Source organism: Oncorhynchus tshawytscha, linkage group LG29 (assembly GCF_018296145.1).
Source record: "Oncorhynchus tshawytscha isolate Ot180627B linkage group LG29, Otsh_v2.0, whole genome shotgun sequence".
Taxonomy (NCBI): Eukaryota; Metazoa; Chordata; class Actinopteri; order Salmoniformes; family Salmonidae; genus Oncorhynchus; species Oncorhynchus tshawytscha.
In genome coordinates, this window is record NC_056457.1 from 18,864,704 (window position 1) to 18,883,538 (window position 18,835).

Sequence of the window (18,835 nt, forward strand, 5' to 3'; positions counted from 1 at the left end):
ATATGAAACTCATTAATTGGATGTACAAGTTTGTTATAGGATTCAGATTTTGAAATCATAGTTACAGTACATAAGGCGCATACATATGTAGGATCTTAATTTGAGCCAGTTTGCTACATCAGGAAAATAATCCTGCAGCAACAGGAAATGTGAATTATTATGTGGATTATAAATAGACATTTTTGTAGGGGTTAATACATTTTTCGTGAAGGAAATTCAAGTCATACATTTGTGGAAGTGACAAACTTCAGAAGCCTTTTTAAACCGCAAATGCACAGCAAATATGACATATATTGCAGGAAAGGTTCTCCTGCAACCGGGGATCAAATTAAGATCCTACATCTGTACATAGCACATATGTGCATAGAGCCCTATTTCATACGCTGTTAACCACTGTATGAAAGAATATTTGAACTAATGCATAAACTTTCATTTGTTCCTAGAAACCAGGTTGAGTTTTTGATTGACATGTCCAGGTCCCATAGTCTTTTGTCAGTATGATACTGGTCAACGATCTTAGTCTGCCAGTCATCATATTTGCTATGTATCCCATACTTAAATTCATACATCATTGGTTAGCTACATGTACTAATAAAACACTGTGTTGATGCAAATCACTGGTTTACGCTGATACAATCTGGGACCATATTCATACGTTTGACTGTTTATCGCTAATGCTAAATTAGTAAACACAGGAAATGTAACTTCATGGGGATTAGGGATTAGTTCAGTCAATTGGAAATGAGGGCCATGTTTATGTTCTGAGACATGAGGAAAGCCATTATTTAGACACCTCAGGGTGTTACTGTAAATGCTCTATGCTCTAAATACTCTGCTGCCTCATAGAATACCCTATGCAGGCATTGTCACTGTTAGCTAGTGCCCAACCACCTTGTCTGGTAGCAGTTTATAAGAAAAGTGATGTAAAGAGGGCCAGTAAATTAGTTGACAAACTGTTATGATTGGTAGCTTTAGCCCCATGCCATGTATTATGGTAACTAATACAAAGCCACAAATAGGTTGGCTAAAATAAAAACGACTATTTAACCTTACCTGGGAAAATGGGCTCCTTTTTGATGGTATTTCCTTCTGGAATCTTTTTTCAGGGCTCGGCAGGATCTTTGGCCCAAGTCATTGGTTTACAGACAAACAACCCATCCTTACTCTGCACAGGCCATATTTTTCCCACGTCCGTCTGCTCTTACCTTACCTGTGAAAATAGGCCCCATTTTGAAGCCCTTCCCTTCTCTAGACTATTTTGAGTTAGTTCCTGGTGCCTGTTTGAGATCATTGGCTCCAGTCATTGGTTTATAGACAAACAACAGATCCTGACTCTGCCCAGATCCCAAGAATAGATGGTGATGATACCAGTTGGACATCTTCCTCTGGCAGTTTATACTATAAATGATAGCTTTACATTCTGGGTCCTCTCGTTAAGACCCGATAATGGAGGGGGGGTCAGAATTATTAAGGATTCTTTTTCCATACTTACACAGTCATTGACATGGACGTCCAAATTCTCCTTTGACACTTTTGAGTGTGAGGTCTCGGCATACCTTCAGAAATCCATCCACATGGCCCTATACGAGATCCATGAACAAATCTTTCACTGTTGGGCTACTTTGTTACAGTTAGATGGAGATTTAAACTCTCTCTGCCATTGTTCAGCCAATAAAAACAAATTGACACATGGAATTTACAGATACCTGTACCGCATTTCTCTCTAGGCCTCTTTGGACTCATCCGTCAGGGCATTTATATTCCGACAGGTGTGGGGTGTGGGGGGGAGGAGAATACGTACGATCCTCGGTACTGCAGGTGCTAATCTTTCCCCGTGCTGGAAGGCTCAGTTGGGGTTCAGGGGAGCTGTGAGAGGGGGAGATCTGAGGCCGCGGCTGGTTTACTCCCAGCCCTGATGGAGCAAACCGAGCATGGCCATCTGCTTTGTCCTTAATCAAACATATTTTTCCTCCATCCCCTTGCCTTCAAGGGGCTCTCAGCTCTCTGGAAGACTTAATGGTTCCATCAAAATCTTTGGCAAAGGTAGAGGAGAGATCCGGGAGAGTTTGATAGATGCGTTCATACTGGATGAAGGGAGGGGGACTTGAGTTGAATCTGTCAGACAACCGAAACAGGGAATTCATTGTGATAACTACAAAAAAGATGCTATCTAGAATATTAAAGGGGTCTTCGGCTGTCCCCATATGAGAACCCTTTGAAGAACCCTTGGTTGGTTCCAGGTAGAACCCGTTTAGTTCTGGTGTGATCATATAGCCTACCTCAAAAAAATGGTCTGAACAACAGTGCATTGGCAGGTCAATTAAAGTAAAGCCAATATGCAGTGATAATGTATTGGGACTATAGCCTACTGCAAAAAAACAAATGGCTACAGTACTGTTTTTAATAGGTTAGTGTTGCATAGGCTTATGTTTTTTAAGTCATGTTTTAAAGAAATGTGAGCAGTAGATCTTGGCTTTCATTTTGACTGTTTGATGACTGCCATATGAGAACCCTTTTTGGTTCCAGGTAAAACTTTTTTGGGTTCCAGATAGAACCATTTTGGGTTCCATGTAGAACCCTTTCTACATAGGGATCTACATGGAACCTAAAATAGTTCTATCTGGAACCAAAAAGGGTTCTCATATGGCAGTCATCAAACAGTCAAAATGAAAGCCTATGCAACACTAACCTATTAAAAACAGTACTGTAGCCAATTGTTTTTTTTGCAGTAGGCTACAGTCCCAATACATTATCACTGCATATTGGCTTTACTTTAATTGACCTGCCAATGCATTGTTGTCCAGACCATTTTTTTGAGGTAGGCTATATGATCACACCAGTAATATATCAGTTGTGTATTACTTATGAGGCACAGCTGAGTGAGCTTACTTTTAAATAATTTGCTTTTTATTTTACTGGGCTGATGGTGCCTGCATCTAATGGTCAGTCTCAGCAGAGGGAGAGAGCAGCAGACTGAGGGTCCACCTTTTAACATCCCTCCGCTCTCCCTTTCCTCCTCTGACACTGACCAAAAAGAGACACCGTCTTCCAGCTGATGGGGAAACTAGTCGCACTGCATTCTTTCTGCCTCATGGACAAATTCCTGTTGTTACTCCTATGAACAGAGAAAGTGAAATATTCCTCAATATTAAAAAAGACCCAAGAGGCTAATAATAACAACGCAAGCTTATAGATACACTTTCATAGTCATTCATTACAGCTGCAGTGCTGGTTGTAGCGTGACTGGAAGTAGGGAGAACGCACATTTTGTGTGTTGACAGTGCTGAGTAAGAACTTATAAAAACTGCAGATCTTTGCTGTATTCGTTGACAAGTCTCCCTCTAGTCATGGTTTTAAAAGTTTTGAAATCTCACAGTATCAACTTTGCTGTAGCTTTCTTTTACGCCTGATACGTTACTGCAGACACGGGAATCTGAGCCATCTGATTGGCCAGCGATAGGCCTATAGCAGTGGCGGTTGGTGCCGTTTAAGATGAGGGAGGATTACTTTTTTTATGGACATGGTCTTATTTTTATTATTGGATGACTGTCATTCATATTCTATTCACCCAGCTCAATGAAACATAGATAGGTTTAGGCAACTGCATGACACTCACATTTTCCCTATACCCGTCACAACCTAGCCTATGAATGAAAGTTTACAACATAGGTGCACAGGTAGAGAACATTTTAAGTAATCAAGGTGACAGACAGTGACACATTCAATACCGCCTTGCACACTCTTGCATGCATCGAGCTGATCTAGGGTGTAATCATTAGTCAAACAGTTGCAAACTAGAGTTTCTATTGGACAAATTCAGTTATGTTTATCCCTGTTTCATTCCATTTGCTTCTGTTTAAGATATATTTTTCAGCAGATTTGGCGGAATGAATACACGCTTGATCACACACTTCACTTTCATAGCAGCCACATAAAAACAGCTTGATCACTTTTCTCGTTATACATATAATTCTTTCTCACAACTATCTACGCGCTTTCATCCTCTCATCTTTTTCCTTCGCTTGTGGACTGCAGTGGACACAACACATCAGCTGTCTGTGGCCAGGCTAAAAGCATTTCCAAGCCAAACCTTCATATCGTGACGCTAACCGCTACACACAGCCTACATCGTTGTCACGTCATATTCAACATAGCTACTAGAACCAATGCATTAGTAAGCCTGCTACAATCATGCAGTACAGTGTACAGTCAGAAAGCAGTTTAGCAGTTACATCGGCGGGGCCCGGTGGCAATAAATGAATAAAACCAAAAGCTTACCTTGGAAGAGTTCCAGTGTTGGATAGCCATAGCCAGCTAGCTACAATAGCATCCCTCTCTGTTTGAACTGAGTGTAGGGTAAACTAGCTAGCTGCATTCGCCAGCTAATTGAAAGTGAAAATTAAACAAAAAATATACACTGCTCAAAACAATAAAGGGAACACTAAAATAACACATCCTAGATCTGAATGAATGAAATATTCTTATTAAATACTTTTTTCTTTACATAGTTGAATGTGCTGACAACAAAATCACACAAAAATTATCAATGGAAATCAAATTGATCAACCCATGGAGGTCTGGATTTGGAGTCACACTCAAAATTAAAGTGGAAAACCACACTACAAGGCTGATCCAACTTTGATGTAATGTCCTTAAAACAAGTCAAAATGAGGCTCAGTAGTGTGTGTGGCCTCCACGTGCCTGTATGACCTCCCTACAACGCCTGGGCATGCTCCTGATGAGGTGGCGAAGGGTCTCCTGAGGGATCTCCTCCCAGACCTGGACTAAAGCATCCGCCAACTCCTGGACAGTCTGTGGTGCAACGTGGCGTTGGTGGATAGAGCGAGACATGATGTCCCAGATGTGCTCAATTGGATTCAGGTCTGGGGAACGGGCGGGCCAGTCCATAGCATCAATGCCTTCCTCTTGCAGGAACTGCTGACACACTCCAGCCACATGAGGTCTAGCATTGTCTTGCATTAGGAGGAACCCAGGGCCAACCGCACCAGCATATGGTCTCACAAGGGGTCTGAGGATCTCATCTCGGTACCTAATGGCAGTCAGGCTACCTCTGGCGAGCACATGGAGGGCTGTGCGGCCCCCCAAAGAAATGCCACCCCACACCATGACTGACCCACCGCCAAACCGGTAATGATGGAGGATGTTGCAGGCAGCAGAACGTTCTCCACGGCGTCTCCAGACTCTGTCACGTCTGTCACATGTGCTCAGTGTGAACCTGCTTTCATCTGTGAAGAGCACAGGGCGCCAGTGGCGAATTTGTGGACGTTGGGTCCTCATACCACCCTTATGGAGTCTGTTTCTGACCGTTTGAACAGACACATGCACATTTGTGGCCTGCTGGAGGTCATTTTGCAGGGCTCTGGCAGTGCTCCTCCTGCTCCTCCTTGCACAAAGGCGGAGGTAGCGGTCCTGCTGCTGGGTTGTTGCCTTCCTACGGCCTCCTCCACGTCTCCTGATGTATTGGCCTGTCTCCTGGTAGCGCCTCCATGCTCTGGACACTACGCTGACAGACACAGCAAACCTTCTTGCCACAGTTCGCATTGATGTCCCATCCTGGATGAGCTGCACTACCTGAGCCACTTGTGTGGGTTGTAGACTCCGTCTAATGCTACCACTAGAGTGAAAGCACCGCCAGCTTTCAAAAGTGACCAAAACATCAGCCAGGAAGCATAGGAACTGAGAAGTGGTCTGTGGTCACCACCTGCAGAACCCCTCCTTTATTGGGGGTGTCTTGCTAATTGCCTATAATTTCCACCTGTTGTCTATTCCATTTGCACAACAGCATGTGAAATGTATTGTCAATCAGTGTTGCTTCCTAAGTGGACAGTTTGATTTCACAAAGTGTGATTGACTTGGAGTTACATTGTGTTGTTTAAGTGTTCCCTTTATTTTTTTGAGCAGTGTATATATAGCTAGCTCTCTCTCACTTCTCCTTAATTTTGGAACAAACTGATTTGTTCAAAAACTGTTAAACTATTTTCTTTCTCTCTTTGAGTCAACTACTCACCACATTTTATACACTGCAGTGCTAGCTAGCTGTATCTTATACTTTCAGTACTATATTCATTCTCTGATCCTTTGATTGGGTGGACAACATGTCAGTTCATGCTGCAAGAGCTCTGACAGGTTGGAAGACGCCCTCCGGAAGTTGTCATAATTACTGTATAAGTCTATGGAAGGGGGTGAGAACCATGAGCCTCCTAGGATTTGTATTGAAATCAATGTACCCAGAGGAGGACAGAAGCTAGTTGTCCTCCGCCTATACCATGATGCTATGCTACAGAGTTCTGCTGAGGCTACTGTAGACCTTCATTGCAAAATATTTTACTTAATTATTTGATTTTGTGTATATATTAAGCATAGTTTTATCTAAAAAGGATAACTTTAATGTTTCACAGTTGTTTTATTTGATTAAATTCACTGAGGAGCCTCCACTGGCCTATAGTGCACTTGAATTGCTCTCTGGGCCCGCCAGGAAGGGAGAGTTTGTACCTTCAGACACATGAAATGGTTCAAAATGGGAACACTTCGCCTACCCGGCACGCAGGGCTGCTGAATCGGATGTGCCTACCGCACGAGAAAAAAAAATAGGAACGCAAGGCTTTATCGTTGGGCTTTTTATTAAATCCTTGGCGATCGACTAGGAATGCCTTGGAGATCGACCAATCAATTGCTATCAACCTGTTGGTGACCCCTGTCCTATGGGGACGAAGAACCCATTTGGAAACCTAGTCTAAGAGTGTACTGAGTTCCATCCACATTTTTTTTAGATATTACTCAAAAACTGATATAGCTTATATTGTAGTGACAGTCATTCAAGTGACAATACAATACGTTGTATCCATTTCCCATTGACCATTTAAACCCCTTTTGGGGGGCCCTAGTGGAGATGTTAAATACTGGCAGGTACATCGGACATGCTCTGCACTCTTACAAATTATACAACACTTAAGCTGCCAGACTGGGCTGTCTGCTGTCAACAGCAGTTATTGATATTACAGTCCAATGCGGCAGATGAAGGTTTAAAGGGAAACAATAGGCACAGGTTTTGTTTTTGCAGGCGTTGTGGTGACATGGACTCTAGCGCTCAGCGCCCTTTAGAATCGGTTTCAGTTGATTTATGTTAATGATACATGGCCGCCGCATTCAGCAAAGCACCTGCATTCCAGCAGCCTTTCAGGCAGAGATATCGAGGCCTGGTATAAAGAATAACCTGTCCATAACCATCTATTCTTAACAATTATGTGACATCTTCAGACTGGCATGCCTGAGATTCTTGCTTCGGTTCACGGCTAAGGGCAAAACAACAGAATCCATCAGGTGCGACAGCTTCCTAGGCTAGCAGACTTACAGTACGTGTCTGAAGACCAGATGTGTGAACCGTGGCATGATTGTCGTTGACTGTTGTTGTTTGAAGAAGAAGCTAAAAAAAACAGTGAGAGACTCAACTTGTCGGAGATTGATGAGTTTTTAGTTAATTATTATTGTGTCACAGATCAGTTTCATCTGCATTTATGTCTGGATTTGACTGGAGGTAGCTGTGGTGTGATGAATCAGCTTTGTGTAATCTATAGGTGGAACAGAATGTGTTTCTGGGCTCTTCAAGAGCAAACTGTATAGAAGTCACTCATCAATGGTTCTCACTTAAAGGGATCAGAAAAGCTGAAAGGCTCAGCATTTGAGGCTGTGTGTGTGTGTACACGCTTTACTATACTTGTGAGTACCAGAAGTCCTCACTTGTAAAAAGGCTAATTTAGGCTTATGGATTAGGCAGTTAGGGTTATGGGTTAGGGAAAATAGTATGTTGATTGGGAATCGATTGTTGGTCCACAAAATGTTTATGCGCCCATCAGTGTGTGTGTGTGTGTGTGTTTTATTTATGCGCCCATCAGTGTGTGTGTGTTTTATTTATGCGCCCATCAGGGTGTGTGTGTGTGCGCGTGTGTGAGGTACACTCAGACAGAGAGAAAAAGGGCTGTATAAATGGCCTATTTTTCTGGCCAGGAGCAGCTGAGGCCCTGCACTAATCAGCCTGAGTGACCTGTAGAGAGAGAGAGAGGCCTACAGAGCTAGAGAGCACCTAGCCTGCCTGTGCTGTGTACCACTACCACTATCACTACCACCACCGCTCAGCTGCTAATGTAAAAGTAGTAGAGGGTCTGTTGAGGAGTGTAAAAGGCTGTCGCTCAAGCTGTTGGAAGGCTGGTTCAGTGGGCCCACCACCTGGGACCTTCCATCTTCATTTTCACAGGAATGCTTTTTGGAAAAATACTCAAAGCCCCATTCTTTGGGGAGAAATTTTGAAAATGTGCAATGGTAAAAAAGAGACATGTCAATGCAGAAAGCAAATGTTTGTTGCTTTTGAAAGGGAAAATTGAACCATGAAGGTACAATACAATGCTTTCCTACTGGTAGTCTGTGTTTACCAGCTTTAAAGCAGAAATGTGCAATTTATGTAAAAATCTGAGGGATGGGGCTGGAGAAATGTAACCACTCTCAAATTTATAGAACTATGGATGCAAGGACGTATTCTAATTTATTTATTTATTTTAACCATGTTTTGAGGTTATATAGTGATTGTTTACATTTACTTTGTTTACAAACATTGGAGGTAAGCAAGCTTATATTTTGGTTTTGGATGGGGTACGACAGTTGAACTAAGCTCATGAGGCATTTATAAGTTAAATTCTTCAAGAATCAATGAGTACATATCATTAATGTATAAGTCCAAAAATGGATGTATAAACTGCAGATTGGCCCTTTAAGTTACTTTAGTTTTCCCAATATACATGTTCTGTACTGGGCACTGCAACCCTCGTTGTTCGCAATGCTTGCCAAGGCCCATAATGTGTTCAACAGTCAAAGGCATCGTCCCACTTCTGAGTGGCTTTTGGATCCCTTTGAAGCGCTATATGGTTGGAGAGATAACCTGGCACCTGCTTTTAAGCATGGCATATCTCTATCCCACTGTTTGTAAACAAAACCTCTTGAAGTATGATGGTGTAGGATGAGGGCTGGGGGAGGAATATAGGGGTGGCTGCAGATTCACCAACATTAATCAGGCACCCATCAGCCAGCCAGTGCTACAGCCCTGACAGCAGTGCCGTGGTTCTGTACCTTCTGAGTGGAGCATACTAGCTTAGTCAACCCCTCAGTGGAATTGAAGACAGGTTTCATGAGAGAGAAAGATCAAAGGTCAAGCAGGGGTCAGAGGCCTAGAGGTTAAAGTTTGCTGTGTTTGGGTGAAGAGTAAAAATGTCACATAGGTGTGTATTATATGGGTTGTAATCCACGTGTTCTGGAATGTTCCCTAATGAGGTTATTTGTACTATTATTAGCTACCACCACCACTACTATTTGTAGTACATGTACTACAATACAAATCGTTGGTATTGGTGAAAGTTATGTTGATAGGAGGACGATTATATGTTGAGGGTCAAAAACAGAACAATTTGACTTGTTTTTCATCCAGTGTGAATGTGAGTTTAACACAGCTTGAGTCAATGCTTGAAAGAAAATACTGACTACTATCCAAGTTGTAACCTACAGAAACCATCTAAAACTGGACAGTGAAATACAGAGTTACACACACATCAGAGCCTGGTTCCTCTCTAGGTTTCTTCCTAGGTTCCTGCCTTTCTAGGGAGTTTTTCCTAGCCACTGTGCTTCTACATCTGCATTGCTTGTTGTTTGGGGTTTTAGGCTGGGTTTCTGTACAGCACTTTGTGACATCTACTGATGTAAAAAGGGCTTTATAAATACATTTGATTTATCACTCATTTGAAGAAAGCACTACAACATCAGTATGTAGGCCTGCAATTTGGTACCAGGAGGGCTGTATTCAAGCCGCATCGCGGAAGTTCAGCTTTACAGCGTGATTGAAATGTAAAGGCAGTGTTCCTGCTTTAGCGGAGACTGCATTCACAGCTGACGCTGCATATGTCAATTCAATCGGAAATTACCTTCACATTTCTACTGCGGAATGTGTAATGCTTCAGCATTACAGATTTAATAGAGCCCCCGAGTTCATTTTTTGAGAAGTGCTAAAAAGTATCCATTGTCACAATTTCGTTGTAAATACTGTACTAAACAAGTGGAAGCTGAAACAGGACTGTGAAATAAAGCCAGGACCCATGTTTTTGTTAGACATACAGTCCTACAGAGGGGAATTGTATTGTTAATTTAGATGTACGGATGTACCTCACAACTAAACAAGTTAGGTTTGATGAATCACTCAAATCTCAAATGAGCCAATCCTGTTTTGTGTTGTACTGCAGTACATTATTTGTGTAAGTAAGGCCTACAAATAATACACTGCACTGTACCGTGCACTGTAATATAATCTATGATTCTAATATACTATAAATCAGCCAAGTCTGTAATCTTGAAGAGAAGAAACAGGCTAACAGTCTATACCCATCGTCCTGGCTATCCAGTCTCATGAGCTCTACGTTACATTTAAACTTTTTTACAAATATGTTGTATATTAACGTTTATGTTGTCAAAACCTTGTATATTAGGTGTAGCTGGCCTACAAACCCAGCTTAATTACATAGAAAAGGCTACATCTCTGTACAATTAATCCAATACAAGGTAAGAGTTTTCTGAAATATTGAAACCGAGCCGTTATTAGTCATCTGTGATCAGTCTGTCTGACAAGGCTCCCATTATGTCTCCTGTCAGCACGCAGTTACACTAAAAAGGATCACACATATGGAGAAACTGATTCAGGGCTAGCACCACCTCTGTCCTTACAATAATAGAGAGTCATTTGTTTATCTAGATGGGACATCAGAGGAAAAGTCCCCGGCGGAGTCAGAGTGTTGAGCTTCGAAAAGAAGCGGTGCCGCTTCCCTGCTGAACCGTCCGCGAGGAGAGATACTGTCAGCGTCAGGTATTACCGGCATTCTGGAAGGAGGGGAGAAAGACTCATCTCTTCTCCCTCTATCTTTCTCTCGTCTCTACCCCAGCGTGGAGGGAAATACTTGTCAGGGCGCCTCTGAACCACAAGATTGAAAGCGACCCGATGACAAACCTGACGATTAATTGCCCAACTTCATCCCTTTTGACACGAGCACATCCTTTTCTGAGTGAGTGAGTGTGTGTGTGGGGGGTGGCAATGAGCTTGTTTTTGACTTATGTTCCTCACCCCCCAGTATTTTAAGACAGTCGATAACAGTGTAATTACTTTGTTTAAACTGCAAGGTCTTGCAAAGGGCTGGAAGTAAATGAAGTGAATTTGACCAAACAAAAGGCAACATCCATAACCAACAGCATCAGAATGTGTCAAATCTATGGTGGGAGCTCATTGAATTTTTATGTCACATAACAATGTTCACAAACTGTACAGTTGAAGACTGCATTTACAGTTGTACTGTACCACAAGCATTTTCATGATACTTTGTTGGCCATTCCCAGTCTATAGAACATTTATTTCAGTGCCATAGGAACATGATGTGATATTGTAACAGACAAAATACCTTAAGAATACATATTATTCATATTCTACAAACACATTTAATCTGATTTTTTTTTAAAATCCAAAGGCAATAATAACTACTTTGTGGCTTTTTCTTATGCATTAAATGGGGAAATGTTGAGAACATCCTAGAAGAGTCTAGACTCAATGTAGTGTCATCACTAGCAGTCCAAATGCAATCCAACACCTCAAATATATAAATAACAATAGAGCTTTACAAACCTGATAAAAGGTGGCAGAAAGTCTGTTCCAAGCGTTCTTTCTGATCATTTGCATAACTATCAAATCACAGTCTTTGTTTTGGTGGCTTCCACTTCAATTAGTAGTCCCCTCCGTCGTATCTAAATGGATGAGAAACCCTGTCGGGATAGCTGTTGGACGCGTAGTTGCCGTAACGGTAAGTGTCAAAGTTCTCAGCCCTCTCGATTTTAGCTGGCAGGGTTTCCGGCTGGTACGACAGCGCAGACTTGATGACCCCAGAATCTTCAGGAATCTTGAGATCGGAGTAAGAGGTGGGCGAGGTGTCCTCAAGCAGGGAGCTGCAGCTGGGCAGGCCCTTGACGTCGTAGATGTTGTCGCCATACTTTACCACGGAGGACTTGGGGCAGGGCTGGTAGGACACTTTGGTGGTGGTGGTGATGATGGTCTGCAGGGCAGCGGGCGTGGCTGGCGCTGGGCCAGGGTACCTGCACGGGTACTCACTGTTGTAGTAGTGGTGGTTGGTGTTGCCAGGAAACTGTCCGTACTCGCCCCGCTCGCTGTACGTCCCCTTGCCCAAGATCTGTTTCCAGCCGTGGTGCTTGCCGGTCGTGTCGTAGTTGTTGCGGTCGTGGCCCGAAAGGACCCCGGTGGTGTGGGGTGTGGCCGTGCTGGTACCCAGACCCGAGCTCACCTTGCTGGGCTCAGGGGCCTCCGCCTGGGGGCTACTGGGGTCCTTATAGAGGGCTGTGTAGGAGCCCGAGCCTAAATAGCTCGGCACGGCAAAGTCGTAGCCACACGGAGGCCGGGGCATGTACAGACGGTGGTTGGCCTGCTTCTGGAGTGTGGATGGGGCCTCACCCATGTTGGTGTGGGCATCGTAGGCAAACTTGTAGGGCTCAGGGTTTTGGAAGGGAGGGTAGTGCTGGGTCTGGATGGGGAAGTTGGACTCAGCGATGATGCTAAAGCGGTCTGGGCCCTCCATGCAGGACAGCTGGTGCAGGTTGGGGAAAGGAGTGCCCAGGTCGTGGTATCTCCCGGTCTGAAGAATATTTAGTACATATTAGTGATTGGCTAGGCAAAGACAGTCCACTGCATCTACCAATTTAATAAAAATGGCATGTGGGTAGTTTGTGAGTTATTTACTTTTCAGTCACATTGTATGTGCAAAGAAGGGCTTTTACGGTATTCGAAGTACAGGTCACAAAGTGCTTACTGTTTCAGCCACCCAAACTAAACAACCACAACGAGAAAGCAATGGCAACAGTGGCAAGGAAAACATCTTGAAAGGAACCATCCACCTCTGGCTGAGCAGGTAAATATTCAAAGTACACTTGAACAAAAATATAAACACAACATGTAAAGTGTTGGTCCCATGTTTCATGAGCTGAAACAAAAGATCCCAGAAATGTTCCATACCCTCAAAAAGCTTTTTTCTCTCAAATGTTGTGCACAAATTTGTTTAAATCCCTGTTGGGGAGCATTTCTCCTTTGCCAAAATAATCCATCCACCTGACAGGTGTGGCAAATCAAGAAGCTGATTAAACAGCATGATCATTACACAGGTATACCTTGTGCTGGGGACAATAAAAGGCCACTAAAATGTGCAATTTTGTCACACAACACAATGCCACAGATGTCTAAAGTTGAGGGAGCGTGCAATTGGCATGCTGACTGCAGGAATGTCCACCAGAGCCGTTGCCAGATAATTTAATGTTCAATTCTCTAAGTGGTTACAATTGATCAATTCCAACTTCATCTTTATCCTCTTTGTCAGTACCCAGACTGTTAGTCCTTGTTGATTCCCCTTGCAGATACGAATTGTTAGGGCCAGGACTTTTTCCTGACTGACCAGTAAAAAATCTTATCCCAATCAATGTACAACCTGTTTTTTGTTTAGCCACAGATGTCTAAAGTTGAGGGAGCGTGCAATTGGCATGCTGACTGCAGGAATGTCCACCAGAGCCGTTGCCAGATAATTTAATGTTCAATTCTCTACCATAAGCCACATCCAATGTTGTTTTAGAGAATTTGACAGTACGTCTAACCGGCCTCATAACCACAGACCATGTGTATGTTTTGCAGCAGTTTGCTGATGCCAACATTGTTAACAGAGTGCCCCATGGTGGCAGTGGGGTAATGTTATGGCCATGCATAAGCTACAGACAAAGAACACAATTTCATTTTAGAGATGGCAATTTGAATGCACAAAAATACTGTGAAGAGATTCTGAGGCCCACTGTGAGGCCCATTTTTTTAAAGATATCTGTGACCAACAGATGCATATCTGTATTCCCAGTTATGAAATCCATAGATTAGGGCCTAAGGAATTTATTTAAATTGACTGATTTCCTCATATGAACTGTTGCATGTTGCGTTTGTATTTTTTGTTCAGTATAGATATGACTATTGAGGGCAAAGTTTCTTACATCTGTCTCCAACAACCTCCTCTTCTGGGAGAAGTGTGGAGAGGACATCCTCCTCTTCACTGCACTCCTCCGGACCTCCGTCTCAGACTTACTCTCTGGTCTGGGGTGGTCATGGACGCCCTTCGCCTGCAATCACATCAATACATACTAGGATGTTACTTTCTTGAAATTAGAAACATCTTTGGTCACATTTAGGATTACTCTTAACTAAATAAATTGTAATACTTGTGAGGGAATGTTTTGCACAGAAGCTCATAACTAAAAATGGTTTGTTTATTGTTTTTTTTACTTTAATTAACTCATATCTTTACATTTCACTAATAAAACAACAAATCCACGAAGGCATGTTAATTATCATTTATTGCCTAATATCGCAAAATAGAAATACTAAAAACTTACAGTACTTGTAGGTCTGCTTATAAACGGCTAATAAACATACATTGATAAGTAAATGCATGTATAAGATCTGCTGTACTGTACAATACATTACAGTACTGTACATTAATTATTGTATGAACAATTGTATTGTATTAACAATTGATATACAATGATTATCAAACAGTTTATTAATGGTGACAGACTATTAAACAATGCTTAAAAAACAGTTAATAGAGAGACCTGCAAACGTGTTACCTCTCAATTCAGAATATGAGCCCACAAACCTGGAAGAATATAGCTTTTCCATCTATTCTCCAGAAGTTGGTGACGGGATAGCCACTGTGTCCTCTGCATGGCATCAGCTCCAGGGCAGAGTTACAGCTGGGGCACAGCTTCTCTGGAGAACAACCACCAATACACACAACCACACAGTTTTAAACAAAGCCATGTTGGCTAATAGTATAGAAGTGATTTTTGTATTCAAGTATTGTACGTTTATTTATGAAATATTATACTGTTATGGATGTGAGGAGAAGAATAGTCTTATGTGGAGGGTGGTTGAAAGTGAATACTGATGAAAACATTTTTTACAATAAAAAAATACATATTTACTATGAGGGGTATTATTTTTAATTAGACCGTTTTTTTCAGTCAGACCAACAATATCTGAAGTTGTTTAATAAGTAGGTGTTCTGTATATAAAGCGTTATTGAGTTTATTTTATTGAAGCACCAAGTGTCAGATTTCTATAGTGTATCAAGGTCATGACGATGTGAATGAATGAGTCAGATGTCACCAGGTGTTAAGTTGAATAGTTGAATCTCTTTACAGAGTGAGTGGAATTATAGGCTATTCTCAAAAACAGCCTACAATATCGACAGGCCCAATAAGTAGGCTATCATTATGAATAATTTAACTGAGCTCATTAAGCTTTGAGAATAATTAGTGTTTATTTAGACAATAGGAAATTATTTGATTCAACATCAACAAGTGTTTTAATGTCTTCCTCGTTTTTCCGAGGAGACGGGTCGCCAGGTGTATACCATATGCATGACAGCTGTGCATAATGCATTTACTCACTTTGTTGTTTTTGTCGTGCTTTGTCGCAGATAGCCGGTCGGAGCTGGAGTTTGCTTCCGTCAGCCAGCGTGCAATTTCGGCCACAGACTACCACGCCGAGGCAGGACTTCTTGAGAATCTGACAGTTGTGGTTGTTGGTGTTCCGCATGGCCCATCCGCTCAGGTGCCGCTGTGCGTTCTTATCCTCGCCGGTGTAGATGTAACGAACATACCCATCCGTCCACTCCTGGAAAGCGTCATACTGCTTTGTGTCCTGTCAGAATTAGGGAAAAATATAGATTTTGATAGATTCATTATTTTCAAGTTATTTTTATTAAAATGGATAATACGGTTAAAACAAAAACTACAGGCCAATTAATAGAATATTCCTGTAAATAGTGTTCATTGTGACGAAAACCAAAGATATGGACAAACTGCAAATGAATATGTTATTTGATATCTGAGCTATGAAAGCATAGGCTATAAGGCAAATCATGGCAACATGCGTGTCAACTAATGTATCATTAACTCTGCATATCTTTACAAATGAAAACTGATTTATTCGATTCAACCGTGAAATACTTTTATTTTATAGGCTACCAAATGCTATAGAATGTTATTTTAAATAGCTGTCACTGAATATATTTTAAATGATAGCGTCAACTGGCGTATGCAAAACGTCGACATTAGCCTACCTGAGGCAGCTTTGGGTCGTTGATATCCCACGTTAACTTCATGCCAAAGGAAGAAACACAGTCGGGGTCTTCAAACTGATCCGAGGACTTTGACATCTTAGAATCTCACAATTTTACGGTTTTGAACTTGACTCATAGCAGGACCCACCAATACAGGTACCGTCCCGTAGCCGCGAACCTTACGAAATCACTTCCTTTGTCAAAAATAAAGCATATGACAGACAACGCTAAAAATGAAAAAGAATTAGAGAATATATGTCCAGAAGTACATGATCTTTATCCGATTTCCTCTGTCTTTTCTCGGTGTTAATCCAAAATTCCCTTGTGTCCTGGGGAGTGTGTCACGCGATGCCAACGGAAAAGCAAGGTGAATGACTGTAGGTAAAGGCTGTCTCGTCTATGTAAAGGAGGAGGCAGGACTAGGAAATATGTCTAGCCTCAGCTCTGTTAAGGCTGAGCGCTGTGCACTTTCAGTTCACCTGATCCGTGGCACTGACCTCCACTTACTGCATGTCCATTTCCCCGAACGTTTCTTTCTAGCACTGTGTATGCATAAAACATCAAAAATATTAGGCTATTATGCTGTGTCTCTATGTTGAACTTGAATACACACAGACGTCATGAAATTACCCAAGGCCGCCCACAAACGATGGGAATTGGCCTGGGCTGTTTCTGTGGGTCTATATTGTTTTTTTTCGATGATGCTTGCAGTTCTGACAGGAATAGTATCTGTTGTAAATTTCAAACCTGTTGGTTAGGATTAACGAGTCCTCTAAACTCACAAATAAGCAAAAAATATATGTGAATAATCTGAATGTGAAATAGCAACATTCAACGGTTACACAAGTAGCCTACATTGACAGGTGTCAACAAGTGATCTATCTGAGATCATTAAGAGTTGTTGTATGTAAACCTAAAGCCACACTGACGTGTAAACATCAAAACAGCTGGGGCTGCACATTAACAATAAACAAAGCATCAATCATTCGGCATTGTTAACGAATGTCATGTTTTAGAGATTTTTGTAGGCTACACCAATGTCTTTACCTATTGTTTTATTGTGGAATGTTGTTCACTTTTCTTTTATTCGGGAATCAGAATTTGGATATTTTCCCGACAGCATTTGGCAGAGTATAATACACATTTGAAGCATGTCAGGGATTTGTTTGCATGTTTCCATCCGTCAAATTGGCACTGTTACGACTTGAGGCGGATCAAAACATAGGCTACTGTATACGGTTAAATGTACTTTTTTCGATTATTATTCTCCTTCATGTGAAATTAAAATATATTGCTGTCCATTAGGCTATTCATTGAGCGAATTACCAGGATACCTAAATAGAACCACTGGCGTAGCACCCCCATCCAACCCAAACATATAACAAAATGTATTATTTATATATATCTATTTAATCGTTTGTTTGGGGTCGCCCCAGAGGTAAGCCCCCGCCCCTCAAACTCTCCAAAAAAGTGTTTACAATACAAAATAAACTGGCCATAATGGATATTAACTGGAAAAGGATCTTATGTAGTTTCTTGCAATAGCCCTCTGTGACTAAGTAATATTTCTCTCAAAACGGTGATTCCTATAATATGTGTCTGGAGATTTGGTCAACTGTCAGATTTGTCCAAAATTAAACAGTAATGAGTAGGGTCAGCTATAACATAATTATTCATGTCCTCGTTACATGTAGTGCAACAAGACCACTCTGTAAAGTTCTCTACTGTTGATAGATTTAAACAAACAATATTGTAATCACCAAGGTCACAACCATAAACTGTCAGCTCCATCTGACTGATAGGTTAAACTAGAATATGCATTTTGGCTCAAATATGTTACATTTAATTAGGTTTTAAAGTCATACAGCAACTGAGGAAAAACAAAATTGCTACTGTGTATACCACTTGAATGAAGTAGAAAAATGTAATTTGTCAACTCAGTAAGACAAACAGTCAGATTTTTCTCTAACTTCAAGTCCGTCACATTGCTGAAAGATCTGATAGTGGTAAACAATCCACGATAAAAAAACAATTTTAACTGTGAAAGTCCCATTTTAATTGATCAAAATTCGAATGTTATGCACAACTTTAGATGTTTGTTTGGCCATTATGTATCCTCCATATGCAAATAAGATCGAATGGCTTCACACACAAAAAAAACCCTAATGTTTTTCCGCCCAAAAAATACTTTCAAACACAATAATGGATTCAGATTGCTGTTATAAAGAAAACGTTCACAGTTTCACTTAGTTTAGTTTGAATTACCCGTAACGAAAAGGAGATTACAGCATGCATTTATTTGGACAGATTATGGTCCTTCATGCGCGTCTTTTCTAGCGATAGTTCACTAATTAGATTCACCTGTGGCAAAATTGTCCCAATAGCTACACTCGCACACCGCTAATTATGAACGTAAGTTTGTTAATTTTTTAACAATTATATGCAATCGTTTCTTCGTGAATTATTGCCTAGCTGCCTAAAAAACGGCAATATTATCGTAAAACATGGTAAATTATGGAAATGTATTTAGATTAGTTTATGTTAGTGAATAGGACCCCATTGAAGAGACCAGCGGT

The 18,835-nt window shown here is 41.4% G+C and overlaps 1 protein-coding gene across 2 annotated transcripts; it reads right to left on the reverse strand.

Moving 5' to 3' along the window:
- Window positions 1-11,316: 11,316 nt before the first annotated feature.
- Window positions 11,317-16,880, reverse strand: gcm2 (glial cells missing transcription factor 2). Of its 2 annotated transcripts, none has more exons than XM_024392682.2 (5): window positions 16,260-16,880; window positions 15,586-15,838; window positions 14,790-14,917; window positions 14,128-14,253; window positions 11,317-12,740 (listed from the first exon to the last, which is right to left on the reverse strand). In XM_024392682.2, exons 1-5 carry the CDS (start codon window positions 16,353-16,355, stop codon window positions 11,820-11,822), a joined length of 1,524 nt encoding a protein of 507 aa, XP_024248450.1. In that variant the 5' UTR covers window positions 16,356-16,880; the 3' UTR covers window positions 11,317-11,819. The 2 variants fall into 2 exon arrangements, with proteins under 2 accessions (XP_024248450.1, XP_024248451.1); XM_024392683.2 differs by having other exon boundaries at window positions 14,790-14,902; window positions 16,260-16,874.
- Window positions 16,881-18,835: the final 1,955 nt, after the last annotated feature.